Here is a 17,231-nt window from a genome sequence, read left to right as displayed (position 1 = left end):
AACTCTACCTTGTATCTGAGTGGTTAGGAGGATACCTTTCCTTTCTACTTTGGAAACCGCAGACTAGCTACGGCAGCTCCTGACCCCTATGTATGGGCTCAGCTATTAAATTCGATCCTATCAGACTGCTATTCTGAAGCATTTTCCTGCAAGCACACATAGCCCAGATGCCCCCCATCCACCATTGAGGCTCTTCATTTTTTGCAATACGGGATTATTTTGATTGACTTATTCTGTGAACATACAGTGGTATTATACTTGTGAATGTTATTCAAAGCTCCTGAAGAAACTCGCCCATGAGTGAAACATGTTGAGCACCATATTACATTGACTGAGTTCACAAATGATTCTTCAAGATCTCTATGTATTGTATGGATTTGTATCTGTTTTGATAGTGTTGTTTTAGCAAAATCTGTTATTTTTTTGTATAATAAATTTCTATGAATCTTTTTTATTTAACCACTTGCCGCCCGCCCTATTACAAATTGACGGCGGCAAAGTGGTTTCATAATCCTGATCGGCCGTCATATGACGTCCTCAGGATTATGAGCTGCTGCGCGCCCCCGGGGGCGCGCATCGCGGCGATCGTTGTTGCAGGGTGTCAGTCTGACACCCCGCAACTACGATCTCGGTAAAGAGTCTCCGACGGAGACTCTTTACCATGTGATCAGCCGTGTCCAATCACGGCTGATCACAGTGTAAATAGGAATAGCCGGTGATCGGCTTTTCCTCACGCGCGAGTAGAGGAGAGCCGATCGGCTGCTCCTCTGACAGGGGGGGCCTGTGCTGATCGATTATCAGCACAGCCCCCCGAGGATGCCCACACTGGACCACCAGGGACGCCACCAGACCACCAGGGATGCCCAGGATAAGGTATGCCACCCTAGACCACCAGGGATTCCAGTCAGTGCCACAATGGATGCCAATCAGTGCCCATAATGGATGCCAATCAGTGCTCACAATCAGCATCACTGATTGGCATGCATTGTTTGGCACTGATTGGCATCCATTAGTACAGTATATTATAATACAATGCCGCCTATCAGTGCCCATCCATGCCACCTATCAGTGCCCATCCATGCCCACCTGTGCCCCCTACCCATGCCCACCTGTGCCGCCTACCCATGCCCACCTGTGCTGCCTACCAATGCCCACCTGTGCCGACTACCCATGCCCACCTGTGCCGCCTATCCATACACACCCATGCCAGCTATCAGTGCCAATTTGTGCCACCTATCAGTGCCCATCCGTGTCGCCCATCAGTGCCGCCTATCAGTGCCCATCAGTGCCACATATCAGTGTCCATCAATGCCACCTCATCAGTGCCACTTCATTGGTGCCACCTCATCGGTGCCCATCAGTGCCGCCTTATCATTGCCCATCAGTGTATCCCCATCAGTGCCCATCAGTGAAGGAGAAAATGTACTTATTTACAAAGTTTTGAAACTGAAACAAAAAAAAAATTTTGTTTTCAAAATTTTCGGTATTATTTTATTTGTTTAGCAAAAAATAAAAACCGCAGAGGTGATCAAATACCACCAAAAGAAAGCTCTATTTGTGGGAAAAAATGATAAAAAATTAATTTGGGTACAGTATAGCATGACCGCGCAATTGTCATTCAAAGTGCGACAGTGCTGAAAGCTTAAAATTGGTCTGGGCAGGAAGGTGTTTAAGTGCCCGGTATTGAAGTGGTTAAAACTCTTCTTGAGTGATTACTATCTGATTTTCCTTATTACATGTAATATCTGATACCGTTAAAAGTCCGGCTGAGGTTAGTTACCTCTCCCCATGTTTCCTTTTTGTAAATTAAAGCAAAAAAAGTATACACTGAAAACTAAAATGTGTTTAAAAAAAAAAAAAAAAAAAAAAAAGTATTGTAGTTCAGGATCATTTAAGAGTAATATATATCATTTTATTGTAGACTAACACCTACAGTGCCTTTTACCAGTCGAACAATGGAGGAGGACACAAACCTTGGTGGATATGTAATTCCAAGAGGTGTAAGTATTTTTTATGTAATCTAAATGTTTCAGTCATTCACATAGCCATTGCAAAAAGGCACATGTGCATTTTAAGTACTTGTAAAAATTGCTGTTAAGCAGGAATACTTTTAATAAAATATTGTAAATAGTGTTTGCTAATCAAGACAAGTCCAAAAAAGTATACAGGTATAGTAAACAAAAAATAAATAAAAAAAAACAATATTTAGTGTGAGCAACCCTCGAAAAAAATAAAATAAATTTAGCATGCAGTTTTTAAAACTATTTGATTGGTATCTAGAAAACCATCACATTCTTTCACTGCAAACCTTGACTTTTTATTTCCTTTTTCCTTTGAAAGCAATCTCAGACTTGCTCAATGATGTTAAGAGTTTCTGGAGGCCATACCATCTGTTGCAGGAGTCTATGCCCTTGTACACACGGTCGGAGAATCCGTCGTAATGTGTCCTATCGGACCGTGTCGTCGGATAATCCGACTGTGTGTGGTATGCATCGGACTGTTTCCGTCGGAATATCCATCGGACCCAATTTTCCAACATGTTGGAAATATTTCCCGACCAACTGGTTCGATCGGACATACTCCGATCATGTGTAGAGAATTTTGATCGGACCAAGTGACACGGATGCTCAGATCAAATTCCTACATCAAAGCTATTGGCTACTAGCCTGAATGTAGTCCCATTGTAACAAAATTACGTCATCACGTTCTGAATGATCAGATTTTTCGACAACCTAGTCCGACCCTGTGTATGCAACAGTTTCGGACAAAATCCGACGGACAAAATCCAACGGATTTGGTTGTCGAAATCTCTGACCGTGTGTACAGTTTTTCTTTTCACTGTAATTGGCTGTTTATTATTTTTGTATAGTGGTAAACCATACTGCCCTGGGTTTGGTTCAGCAGGGGTTTTGCACACTTCAAAGATGTTCGGATGCCGAACCCAGACCAGTATAAAGCCAATGGGAGCTGAATATGTCCAATATTTTTTTTTTTTCTGGGTTAATAGGCAAGGAGTTAAAAAAAAAAAATAGTGATCCGGTTGATCCTACAAGCTTGCAACAAGCACTAAAAGTTCATGATACCAAACCCACCAGTTGTATATAAAAGAGATATAATATTATTGTTGAACACAAAATAATTAAAACAAAATTGTGGCAAGAAATACAAAATAATCCCAATACTAAAATTATTGTCCATATTTCCCATAGAGAAATCTAATAAAGTCTGTATAAATTGAATAGTGATAAGCCAAATACTTCAAATCACTCCAAATAAAAACACCAAAGTGTTTGAAGTGAATCTAATGCCGCATACACATGATCGAATTGTCCGGCGGACCGCATTTCACCAGACAATCCGATCGTGTGTGGGTTTCAGCGGACAATACGTTCGTGAGTATGCTAGTCCGGCGGACTAAGAATGACGCATGCTCAGAAAGCATGTATAGGACGGAAGCGCTCCGTCTGGTAAAACTAGCGTTCGTATTGAAGCTAGCACATTGGTCATGCTGCTAATTTTGTGATCTTTTAATAAAGCGCATTCTTTTCTTCTTCATAATGCTAGAAGAATGAAGTTGCTTTGCTGCTTATATTCACACAGCGTTATCCCAAACGTCTTTATTCCTTTATTCATCCTCATCTTATGATTAATATTACAATTAGATAGATAGATAGATAGATAGAATTTTTTTTTTTTATATATTATAATTTTTATTATTTTTTGCTAATACTCTTAGGTTTATTATTCTTATGATTATTCTTGTTTGTTTTAAATATATATTTTTGGAACTAATATTATTATTGTTATTTTAAATTGATTTGTTTTGGGGGGGGGGGGGGGGGTTGAACTAGATGGACTTGTGGCTTTTTTTAAACCAGACTATGTAATGATAGATAGATAGCTAGCTAAAGTGTCTTCTTTCAATACTCAATACCAGTTTGGGAAGTAATTTTGTGTTTTCAGTGACAAAAAGGGGCTTATTTACTAAAGGGAAAACCACTTTTCACTACAAATGCACTAGGACAGGAATATGCAATTAGTGGAAATCCAGCTGTTGCAGAACTACAAGTCCCATGAAGCATACCAAGACTCTGACAGCCACAAGCATGAGACCCAGAGGCATGATGGACTTGTAGTTTTGCAACAGCTGGAGGTCCGCTAATTGCATATCCATGAACTAGGAGAACCTAGGAGACAGCCACAAAGAAAAGCAAACAAGAAGAAAACAGAAAGATTTGATCAGACAATTTCTTTTTGAACAAAAGTAAATCTTTATTGCTCAGCTGGCATTGGAATGGCCCCCCTACCATTAAAATAGGTGACATATTGTTCACGCACCTCACGTGCTGTTTGGGGGGCCGAGCCAGGATGGGCAGGATCCAGGCCTGTGAGTTCTGGTGTTTATCCGGCCTCAGGCCCAATTGTTTGCAGGTAATATGTTCCTGAATGTCTTGGTAAAAAGTTATGGAGAATGCAGCAGCAGAGAATGACATGGTTCAGTTTGTACTCTGCCAGGTTTATTGAGGACAAAAACAGACGGAACCGGCTGGCCATAATCCCAAAGGCATTCTCCACAACCCTTCTTGCTCTGGCCATCCGGTAATTAAAAACCCTTCTCTCCGGGGTGAGGGTCCTTTGTGGGAACGGCTTCATCAAATGGTCACCCAGACCGAGCGCTTCATCAGTGATGAATACAAAAGTTAGACCCTCCACATTATCAGCATCTGGTGGCAAGCCCAGGCCACCAGTCAGGAGACGGTGGCAGAACTCCCTCTGCTTAAACACTCCTCCGTCTGACATCCGGCCGTTCTTCCCTACATCCGCGTAGATAAAGTCATATTGTGCCGACACCACTGCCATTAACACCACACTATGGAACCCCTTGTAATTCCAGTAGTAAGACCCCGAATGGGGTGGGGGCACAATCCGCACATGTTTCCCGTCGATCGCCCCTCCACAGTTGGGAAAGTCCCAATGAGCAGCGAACTGGGAAGTCACAGTCTGCCATTCCTGTGGCATGGAAGGAAACTGGGGAGTCAAACAGAGAAAAAAAGATAATTATTCCTTAAATCAAAACAATTCCTAACAAATTAAACCATAAAACATTTTGTAACATCAGTAAAACATATTTGAAAAGTCGTCTTTACAAAAATCTAAGATAAGGCCCAATTCTCAGATTACTCACCCCTCTGATGGCCCATGGAACATAATTTATGTGGGTGAGTGTGAGGTGGGGTCTAATTAATTAGTAGATCACACATTACACCTGAAGTCATTTAAAAAAGGGTGGGGGGACTAGTTAATTAGTAGATCACACATTACACATGAAGACATTTAAAAAGGGGTGGGGGGGCTAATTAATTAGTAGATCACACATTACACCTGAAGACATTTAAAAAAGGGTTGGGGGGGCTAATTAATTAGTAGATCACACATTACACCTGAAGACATTTAAAAAAGGGTGGGGGGGGGGCTAATTAATTAGTAGATCACACATTACACCTGAAGACATTTAAAAAAGGGTTGGGGGGGCTAATTAATTAGTAGATCACACATTACACCTGAAGACATTTAAAAAAGGGTGGGGGGGGGCTAATTAATTAGTAGATCACACATTACACCTGAAGACATTTAAAAAAGGGTGGGGGTGGTAAAACAGTACAATGGAGCTGGCAATATGAATTGTTAAAAAGGGGCTAGGCTGTGGGTGCATATGGGCCCAGGATTGCATGCTGGGGACGTTAGTGAAGACAAATATGCATGTGGGACACAAAAGGAATTTTTTTTTAAATAAACACATTTTAAAAATGCATGTATGGATATAAAGGGGACATTCACAGCATATTCCTGTCATGGATATTAAGTCATGATGAAATTAATACAAACATACAATACATATAATGCAATATTAAAGGATAAAACTTATCCTCATATATTCCTTCTGCAGGACCCGAATAATGGCAGAACAGGTCTCTGGGATAATGATCCCCAGAGCCTGGGGGGAGATGCCTATCGTGAACTTGAGGTCCAGCAAGCTTCTCCCTGTCGCCAAGTAGCGCAACGTGGCAACTAGCCTCTGCTCCGGAGTGATGGCTTGCCGCATGCAGGTATCCTGCCTGCTGATATAAGGGGTCAGCAAAGCCAGCAGACAGTGAAAAACGGGGTTCCGTCATCCTGAGATAATTCCTGAAATCCTCAGGATTATTCTCACGGATCTCATGGAGCAAAGGCATATGTGAGAATTGGTTACGCTGGCGCAGCCAATTCTTCGTCCATGAACTTCTCCTCGCCCTGTTCATGGACTGAGCTCGGGTCAAAGTATGATTCCCAACACCAAGCCCCCATACAGCACGAACTCAAGAACGAGTACGTCCATTCTCCATGGTTTCAAAACAGTTGGCTGGTCAAACAAGCTTAACGGAACACACTGAAGAACAGGCAGACCTATGAAGAACGACTTGAAAAACAGGAACAAGCGGACCAGAAGCGCTGGAGAACAGGTACAAACTGATCCACGCGCACTGAAAAGCAGATACAAACCTCACGGGCAGCCTGAACCACAGAAAATGAACGAATTAAGCTGAAGTCTGAAAGCGCGAATCGTCTCTAACCAAACTTCTACTAACGCGAAATTAGGAGAAGGAGCCCAAATTGTGCCATGCAGGGTCTTAGACTTCCTTTTTCTAGTCCTGTCGTACGTGCTGTACATCATCGCGCTAGCAAACGCCGGACTTTCTGTGTGTCCGTATGTGGCCAAGTCCGTTCGGTAGAAAGTCCACCGGACTATCCGCCGGATTGTTTGCCGGACTAAGTACGCCGGACAATTCGATCGCGTATTCGCGGCATTACTGTTTTCAATAGTGTTTTACACTAAGAGATTGCTTTTTATGCTGGCCATACAGTTTTATTGTTCAATTTCCTTTAGATTTACCTTCAATTATGTAGTGAAAGGGCCTGTCTGATTGCTAATGTTTTATAATGTTTCACCTCATATAATATGATTTTTTTTAAATCTAAAAGGAAAATTATACATGAAAATTGTGTGTGTATGGCCAGCCTTATCCTTTTATCTTTGAGAGTTTCTGTGGTTGACCGTCCTGCATTGAGTTTGCGAAGGAGGCACATTTGCAGGTGGAAGCTTTGAATCCCTTAAGTGGTGAGTGATCATTTATTGAATTTAATGATCATTGGGATCTGGTAAGCAGCTGATATGTGTTCTTCTTGACTGGGGTACACCGATTCACTTCAAGCACCTGTTGTTTTTATTTGGGTCATTAGAAGATTTGGGCTTATCATTATTCACTTTATATGGACTTTATTAGATTTATCTATGGGAAATATGTGGACACTAATTGAATAATTTTATTATTGGGACTATTTGGTATTTCTTTCCACAATGTTTTGAATTATTTTGTGTTCATTGTTCGACAATAAGTTATTAGGGCTGTACTTGCTTTTTTTATACAATAGGCAGGGAGGTGTGAAAAGATAGCATAGGGGTAACACTGCCCTGCTCAGCATTTACCAATTGAAAATAAAGTAAAATCTATTTCCCCAGGAGATGTGAATTTTAGCACTGACATATACAAAGTAGATTACTCATTTAGAGGAATTATGAGAAATGTCCCTCCCCAAACAGGATATTGGATAAACCTGTAGGTAAATAGGAAAACTAGAAACTTCACCAAGTGGAAATGTGGGTTTGATAAAAAAAAAGTTGGCAGTGCCTCTACCCAGGACAGGGCCCCTGTGAACAGAGGGGGTTCCCTTCTTGCGAATTAAACAATAATCCAATTAAAGTGATAGGGAGCCGAGGAACTACTGCAACCAGCATATAACATTAACCATACATATATAGATACACAAGCTTTATATAAGAAAGTATTAATAATAGTCACTATAGGCATACCCCACTTTTAAATACACAGTGAGGTTTATTTACTAAAGCTGGAAAGTGCAAAATCAGGCTCACTTCTGCATAGAAACCAATAAGCTTCCAGGTTTTATTACCAAAGCTTAATTGAACAAGCTGGGGTTAGAAGTTAATTGGTTTCTATGCAGAAGTGAGCCTGATTTTGCACTTTCCAGCTTTACTAAATAAACCGCATTGTGTACTTAAAGTGGGGTATTCCTGTACATACAATATACAAACAGGTATTATCAGCAATCAGACCCATAATCAAAGTATGCAACCTGGCTGGCAAGGTAAGGGGTGGGGTGCCCAGCCCTCTCCTCTAAACCATACTAGGCCATATGCCCTCAAGATGTGAGGGTTCCCTGCCAGGGGGCACCTGTAATAGAACTTAACCATAGCTGTTTGAAAAGATCTGGGGCAGGCAACTTGCTTACTACAGGTTTCTTGGTTCTATTGAAATGTGCATGTTTGCTGTATAATGTACATGTGTCTGACCACTGTCAAATCTACACCCTAGATTGTTTTTTAGACTTATGAAACTGTACTTATTTAATTTTTAGTTTGATTTTGGTATGTAATGTTTCTCCCACTTTAAACTTTGAATTCTTTAATGACATTTATTTTAATTTTTAATTGTTTATAGGTTATCACAATGATTAATTTTCATGCTATGACATGGAATGAAGATTACTTTCCTGATGCACGAGAATACAAACCTGAAAGGTGGTTGAAGCCAAGAGGTTCAGTTAACCCATTCGCAAGCACTCCTTTTGGAGTTGGAAAAAGAATGTGTGTTGGAAGACGTTTGGCAGAGTTGCAGCTTCAGTTGACTTTGTGTTGGGTAATACTAATATAAGTATAATTGTGATAGGATTGATTATGATGCTGAAAAATTTTGAAAAGTAATGAAGTATGTATATAAATATATATTATATGTGTATATTTTAAATAAGTAGAAGGAATGTAGCCAGTGCCACCATTACATTTCTCTGTTCTAAAGGAAAGGGTGTACAGTATGTATCTTTGAGACATATTTAAAAAACTCTTATGGTGAAATGATGCACATCATGATGGATTCACTGCACATTTTACATAAAGTAGAAGCATTTTTGAGAAAATGTGGTGTGTCTGTTCAGTGAATGCACAGTTGCTATTGATAAATAGTACAAGATGTAGACATTTTAAATTTATTACACAGTCTAATTGTCAGTTCTTGAAAATAGTTTCCCCAACAGTATCAGCCTGGTATATAGACTGGTAAACTCATGTCAAGCAGGAAGCTTTCTGCCATACTTATAATAGTCTACATGTACTTCAGCATTTGGGAATGCTATATCCTCCCTGGCGATATTCCTGAGTCTGGCTTGGGGTGAGATTTAATTACTATAAGCGGTATTCCTGAGCCAGACTCGGGATCGCATCACTGGATCCATGTAAGGGTTACTTACCTTGTCCCCTGGATCCAGCGATGTCTCCCCGCTGTGATCAGCGAGCCGCCGTGTCTCGCTCGATCTGTGACAGCGTTTGCGACGCAAGGGGACGGAGTTTGGCACCAAATTCAAAAAGTTAAAAACACAGTATAGATACAGTATACTGTAATCTTACAGATTATAGTACTGTATCAAATAATTACACATCCCCTTTGTCCCTAGTGGTTTGTCCAGTGTCCTGCATACAGTTTTATATTATAAATACTGTTCTTTATACCTGGAAACTAGAGATTGTCCATAGCAACCAAAAAATGTCAGTTTACATCAAAAGTGGTTATAGACCAGCTAGAAAACAGCAATAATAAATTAGAATCACCCGCAGAATTGAGCGATCGTAATTTGTGGGGAAATTCGTCATCAACCACTAAAAGTAATGACAGTGACAATTCTGCAACTCAGCATATTTCCGTGTTTTTGATTTGATTACATTATTGAATAATTTTTAATATTATTATATTATTTGTTATAATTTTATATATATATATATATATATATATATATATATATAACATATTATAATTTTTGATTTCATATTTCACATTTTATCATACCCGGGATGTCTATTAGACTCTTGTTTGGACAGATTTAAGTGAATTATTTCTAAGAATTACAGGCCTACATTATAAAACACCAAATTTACATGCAAAATAATGGTACCGCTTTCAGCACCTAAATTCTGAAATAATCATACCGCCAGGGAGGTTAAGATAAGTTTGCCCTAAAAGAAGGTCATTGATTACCACCCCAGGTTGCACATGCGCCAATCAGAAATGTTACCATGTCATCACAATGTCACTTGTACTCAAAATCCCCCAGTAAAAGAACAGGCTCTATCCTTACCTTTCATATAGCTGCTGTGTTGCAATGCTATCGCTTTGTATCTCCCCAGCCACAGCGGGCATACTGCGCTTTCCATGCTGTGGTTTTGTAGTGACTCATGAGCCATTGCGAGGAACCGTGGCATGTAGGAGGTATTGTACATAAACTGATATAAGGAATACCTTCTGTGGCTTGGGGAGAAGTGAAATTGCCTCTTTTTAACACACAGGCCACTGGAAAGGTAAGTATAGATCATGATCTATTTATTACAGGGGGTTCTTTGAGTACAAGTGACCCTGTAGTAACATGATCACTTTAAATAGACTTGTTGACTGCTGTCTGTACTCCTGCCTTGTTTCTGCTTGTCTGCTGTTTCCTTGGACCATCTGTCTGGGCAATTTCCCCCTGTAAATTTTATCACTTCAGTGTCTGTACTACCTGTTAGCTTGCTGTTACTCCTGGTGACACAGTGGGGGTTATCTACTAAAGGAAAATCCATTTTGCACTACAAGTGCACTTGGAAGTAAAGTCGCTGTAGATCTGAAGGGTACATGCAAGGATAATAAAAAACAGCATTTTAGCTTGCACATGATTGGATGATAAAATCAGCAGAGCTTCAACTCATTTTGGCTCTACCCCTTAGATTTAGAGCGCCTGCACTTCCAATGCAGTCCAAAGTGGATTTTGTAAATAACCCCCAATGGGTCTATCAAACTCCATGATAGTACTGCTCTGAACACATTATTATGCAAGCAGACATTGGGGTTGATTTACAAAATCTGGAGAATGCAACATTTGATGCATCTCTGCATAGCTTCCAGTTTTATTTTGTTCTTTGGGTTAAAGTTTAAAGTATAAGTAAAGGCAAAATGTTTTTCTTAGTTTTGGATAATGTGAACAGGTATTAGAATGCTTGTCAGTTTTTATTGCTGTTTGTGCCCCTGTTAAGGAGATTCACCCTCTTTATTGGTGTCGTCTACCGTTATCATTGAATATGAGAGTTAAAGAAAATCATACATTTTGGGTTGTCCCCAGAAAAGTAATAGATGGGGAATCTTCCAATGGAGACACTAATTGTGGGGACCTGGGGGTCCTCAAGAAATTCCATTAATTTTCAGGGATTTCCTCATACTTCCTTTTTGGCTGTGGGATAGGAAGTGAAAATAAATCCCTACAATGGCACACAGATGGCGAAAACAATTCTGACAGGCTCTCTTGCTCTATCCAAAATGAAAAAAAAAAGTGTTGCCTATAGTTCTACTTTAATTAAACAAGCTGAAGTTAGAAGACAATTGACTACCATGCACAGCTGCACCAGATTGTGCACTCTTCTGTTTTAGTAAACCAATCCCACTTGGTTCTTCTATACTCTTGGGCTTGATTCACACCTATGCAGTTTTAGTTTTTTGCATTTTGTAGATTTGGACTACAGTCCATTTAACATGGTTTCCTATGGACCACTTTTTGTAGTGTAAATCTGCAAAATGCAAAAAGCACTAAAACTGCATAGGTGTGAATCCAGCCTTAGATCTTAGGAGACGATTTCAGGAAGAGGGATTTTGTGTCTCAACCTTCTCCCCAACAGTTGCAAATTAAAAAGTGTGCTTATTTAAACTAGGATTTGCCTTCTGTGTCCCAGTAGAAACTAAAAATGTGCCCTGGAGGGTTTCCTTCAATTTAGCAATTCAAAAAAAGGTGGCAAAAGTTCCATCATTCTGCGAGGATATAATTACAAAGAATTGAATTAATATTTGATTTGCAGTCACTGATGTTACAGAAAGCTCTCCACAGTCATAATGATCTTAAATTGCTTTGCTGAATTTCCACACTTGAGAAGTGCAGAACCAGGAGGTGGTGCTTCCTGCTTTGGGACCTTGCATCAGAGAATAACATTGGAACCTGATAGAGTACATATTATTAAAATTAAGAACATTAATGTTTTTTTTTTAACTGTATTTATGTGATTTCTTTTTACTGTTACCTAACAAGTTACTTGTCCTCATTGAGGGTTAATTTGCCACTGATGGTACCCCCCTTTTTTGGGGGGGGGGGGCACACACTTTTTGTTCTCTTGCCATGGATATACCATCATTCCAATGGCTAAAATGGGGGATAAAACACAGATTCAATTCTCCTCACTGGTGGCCATTCCCCTTTCCAGCCTGAAAGATTTTATTTTAAAACATGTGCAACCAATAAGCAGAGAATGTGACATCCACTCTTTTAAAATAAAGTGAATGTTACAATATGCATTTTTATCCCACTAAATAGATTTTATTTCTGAGTGAAAGAGCTGGGTGAATGTACAGTGAACGTGCAGCAAATGTACTCATGAATTCTATGTGACTTGTTCACAAAACACTATATGAAAATGTGTGCGTTAAGGCGCATTGCAGCATGCTGTGTTCGGCAACCCATTCGAAATTAATGGGTTGCAATGCACCTTAATGCTTGAAACAATAGCGCAGGCTTTATTTTTCACATCACACTGCATTGCACTCCGTTGTGTGTTGTCATGCACTGTAGTGTATTGTGGAGATGCGTCAGGTGCATTTGAATGGCACTGCATTGTACCAACACAAGTAATGTATATTACCATGCTTTGTGGTAACATGCAAGTTTACTACATACTACTGCATGAGGTGGTGTTAGTGGGCCCTTATAAATATGGCCATATGGAAACGTGTACTTAAGTTGAGGAAAAGTCATCTAGAGATACAGTTGTTTTGAAGACTAATATTTAATGTGGTATCCATTTTAAGGTAAAGTTATTAATTTTTCATTTTTTACTTGTTTTTCTAGATAATCCAAAACTTTTACATATGTGCAACTGACAGTGAACCTTGCAAAGGCATTATCTCAGGTCTCATGATTCCATCACGTCAACTGCCTGTATCTTTGAAGAAGCGATAGAAACTCCTACGGTTCATATTTTAGTAATATGCCTTATGCTATTCTTGATATTTCTTTAAAAATGTGTAATGATTCAATTTATTAGTATATAACATTCTGATCTTTTTAAATAAGATTATGATAAAAATGTTTGATATAACTCTGCTTACAGATAACATTTTGTTTTGTTCGATAGATTGTTTTTTAATATTGCCAAAATGTTTACTGTGTTTTGTTATCTTATAGATAGATATGTGTTATATGTATTTGAATTTTACTTATTATTAACCATTTCAGCCCAGAGCCTCTTTTGTACACTTGTTGTTTACAAGTTAAAATAATTTTTTTGCTAGAAAATTACTTGGAGCCCCCAAACTTTTTATCTATCTATCTATCTATCTATCTATCTATATATATATATATATCTCTATATATATATATATATATATATATATATCTATATAATATTATTATTATTATTTTTCGAACACCCTAGAGAATAAAATAGCGGTTGTTGCAATACTTTGTCACGCCGTATTTGCGCATCGGTATTGCAAGCACACTTTTTGGGGAAAAAATACACTTTTTTTCAATAATAATAAAAAAAAACAACAGTAGCCCAATTTTTTTATATTGTGAAAGATAGTGTTACGCCGAGTAAATTGTTACCCAACATGTCACGCTTCAAATGTGCTAAAATTCAATAAAAAATGTATTAAATTTTCCTTTAAGGGCTATGGGTGGAAGTGACGTTTGATGTCACTTCCGCCCTCCCATGTCATGGAGCTGAGCAGGGGCCATCTTCCCCTCAGTCGGCAGCCGGGCAGCCATGGGAGAGGACACGACTGTCTCTCTGCCGCTACCGGCGGGTCCGGTAAGCGGGGAGACGGCTGGAGCACGGCGGGGGGGGGGGGAAACCTCTCCCAGCACCAATAAAAGTAATCTCGCCATGAATCCGCCATGGAGACCATTTTTATCTTAATGAGAAACGCACGCTGTTCCTGAATATACCAGGGTTATGGCAGCTAGCAGCAAAGTACCAACGTACAGATACGACGATTTGTGTGAAGTGGTTAATATTGTTTTGTAGTATAAACACACATTTTTCCAAAAAGATATGTATTTATTGTGTTACATTTATATCCATCAATTTACTTTATAATTAACACAAAAGAACAGAATGTAAAATGTTTTCGTTCTTATAAATAAATATGCTTTTTTTCCAGTGTTATGTATTCAATATGTAATAAATATTTGGGGTGTAATTCCAAGTATGCCCATGATATGCATTGGAAATATCTTATGAATTGAGAACTTTGTGTAAAAAAAATAATCAAATAATGTTCTTTCTTGCATTTTCCACAAATTGTGGCAAAAAACTACATTTTGAAAAGACTCACTATGCCTTTCAGAAAATAACTTGGAGTGGGCGCTTTCCATACTAGAGAGGCATATCAGAATGTCCATGGGGTTTAATTCTAAGTATGCCTATGTATGAGAAATAACTTGTTCAAATGGCAAACGTACTAATTTTCCAAAAAATCAAGACAAAAAATTACAACTTCAAAAAACTCACCATGCCTCTTAATACATTTGACTGTCTAATTACCAAAAAGGTGTCATGTGTAGCATGACACATTTTGGCCTAAATGTATGAAGAAAGATTATTTTCTATATTTTCTGCATTTTTTCATTTTTATATAGCAAAAAAAATTGAAAGCCCAGTTGTGAATTAATACCACCAGAAGAAATCGCTACCTGTCTCATAAAAAAAATCAACATTTCATTTGGGTACAGTGTTGCATGATTGAGTAATTGGCATTCAAAGTGTGACAGCACTGAAATCTGAAAAACTGGCCTGGGCAGGAAGGGGGTAAAAGTGTCTGGTATTTAGGTGGTTACAGCAATATGTAAAGAAAGCAATTACAATTAATGAAGGTAAACAACCTGCATTTGAATACTGCATTATTCAAAGTTTGTATAACTAAAGGCTTTTTTAGATTTGAATAGGTCAGAACCATTGTCAGTTTTTTTTTTTTTTTTTATTGATGTCTGTGTCCTTGTGATTCACTCTCTCTTTCACACACTCATTAAAAGCAAATGTGTGGAGCTGTGATGATCTGCATTGTTCAACACATGCTCAATGGAAAGACATTTAACCACTTCAGCCCCGGAAGGTTTTACCCCCTTCCTGATGCTAATTTTTCCCATCAACAATGTCCAAACTTTTTCTTTGGAGTAGGGAGAATTAGGACACCGGTCAGGTTTTTAATCGCTGTTTCTGTCCCTATCGGTTATTACATCATGAGGAAAAAATATGGGAGCCACCACTCCTCTCCTTCATGCAAAAATCATAATTTCTTTGCTAGAAAAATACTCAGAACCCCCAAACATTCTATATATATTTTTTAGCAGAGACCCTAGGGAAAAAAAATGACGGTTGTTGCAATCTACATAACTGTATGTCACACGTTATTTGCACAGCAATTTTTCAAAACAAATTTTTGGGGGAAAAATAGACTTTCATGAATATAAAAAAAACTGTAGATTTTTTTGTATAACATGAGAGAGGATGTTACGCCAAGTAAATAGATACCTCACATATCAGGCTTTAAAACTGTGCACACTTATGGAATGGCGCCAAACTTCGGTATTTAAAAATCTCCATAGGTGACACTTTAAATTTTTTTACAGATTACATGTTTAGAGTTAAGCCTTGTACACACAATCGGATTTTCCGCAAAGCGCTGGACTTTTGTCCAAAGGACGTGGGCCAGGAACTTGTCTTGCATACAAATGGCACACAATTGTTTGTCGGCCAACAAACATGAATGTATTGATGTACTACGTGGGTTTTCAGCTCTGTAGCGCCACCCTTTGTGCACCTTCTGCTAATGTTGTGTTTGGTGAGCATCGATACCAAGCATGCGTGTTTGTACTTTAGACTTTTGTCTGACGGACTTGTGTACACACGATTGGAAAATCTGACAACAGGCCGCTGTCCACAGAAAATGTATAAGCCTGCCATTCAACATTTGTCCATGGAAAATCCGACAACAATGGTCCGATGGAGCGTACAAACGGTCAGATTTTAGGCCAACAGTCTGTCAACACACAATTCTCGTCGGAAAATCTGATTGTGTGCATGAGGCTTTACAGAGGAGGTCTTGGGCTAGAATTATTGCTCTCGCTCTAACATTTGTGGTAATACTTCACATGTGTGGTTTGAACTTCATTTACATATGCGGATGCGACCTACGTATGTGTTTGCTTCTGCGTGCGAGCATGCGGGAATGGGGGCGCTTTTTTTTAAATTATTTTATTTTTACACTTTCTCTTAAACAGAAAAAAAAAATTATAACTTTTATTCCTATTACAAGAGATGTAAGTCTAGGAATAGTGTGGGATCAGTCCTCTTTATGGAGAGATCTCCTCCAGCTGAGTCTCTGGCATTGTTTACTTCCGCCAGCCCAGACGTGACATCATAATGTCGCACCCGGGGCCCCGAGAGTCATAGAGACTGCTGAGGACCACTTGTCCCTCGGTTTTCTCTAAGGCTACCTTCTGGCACTGGTGGATTTGTTCCCTGGCTCGCCAATCGAGTGAGCTGGAAGAAGCACCTGAGGCCGACGCTGCCTGTAAGAACGATCAACAGCCGCAATGACTGTTCTTACGGTACAGGGAATCGCCGGCTGCAAAAAATATCTGAATGCCTGTAAATGCAGGCATCATTCAGATATCCCCAATAAAAGCCCAGGACATCATACGACATATTATGGTATGGAAATGGTTAAAAAAAGCCTACCAGAAAGCAATAGGTCGATCATGGACTGAATTGCTATATGGAAAAAAAAAAAACTTTAAAAAGGACCCTGATATTGTTAAATACCAAAGAAATTTGGAACACAGACGGCCACAGACATTTAAATGCGGACTTTGTTTTGAATGTCTTTTATTAAAGAATGCACTAGGTGCATACTCCCAAATGGAAATACTTTTGTAGCTAACAATTATGTAGATTGTACCACAATTGGAATAGTCTACCTTATGGAATGCATCTGTGGTGCCTTCTATATAGGTAAGGCAAAACGTCCATTTCAAAAAAGGTTCCATGA

The 17,231-nt window shown here is 39.1% G+C and overlaps 1 protein-coding gene across 1 annotated transcript in view; it reads left to right on the top strand.

Moving 5' to 3' along the window:
* Nucleotides 1-13,461, top strand: part of LOC143998074 (1,25-dihydroxyvitamin D(3) 24-hydroxylase, mitochondrial-like) — an 89,157-nt gene extending 75,696 nt beyond the window's left edge. The window contains exons 10-12 of the mRNA XM_077493833.1: nt 1,922-2,000; nt 8,559-8,756; nt 13,027-13,461. Of these exons, the coding sequence (XP_077349959.1) occupies nt 1,922-2,000; nt 8,559-8,756; nt 13,027-13,137 (388 nt within the window). The 3' untranslated portion in view covers nt 13,138-13,461. The remainder of the gene's footprint in view (nt 1-1,921; nt 2,001-8,558; nt 8,757-13,026) is intronic.
* The last annotated feature ends 3,770 nt before the right edge of the window (nt 13,462-17,231 follow it).

The sequence above is a fragment of the Lithobates pipiens genome, unplaced genomic scaffold (genome assembly GCF_037356315.1).
Source record: "Lithobates pipiens isolate NorthernLeopardFrog02 unplaced genomic scaffold, aLitPip1_a1.2 Scaffold_19, whole genome shotgun sequence".
NCBI lineage: Eukaryota > Metazoa > Chordata > Amphibia > Anura > Ranidae > Lithobates > Lithobates pipiens.
This window is presented reverse-complemented; position numbering and strand designations above follow the sequence as displayed.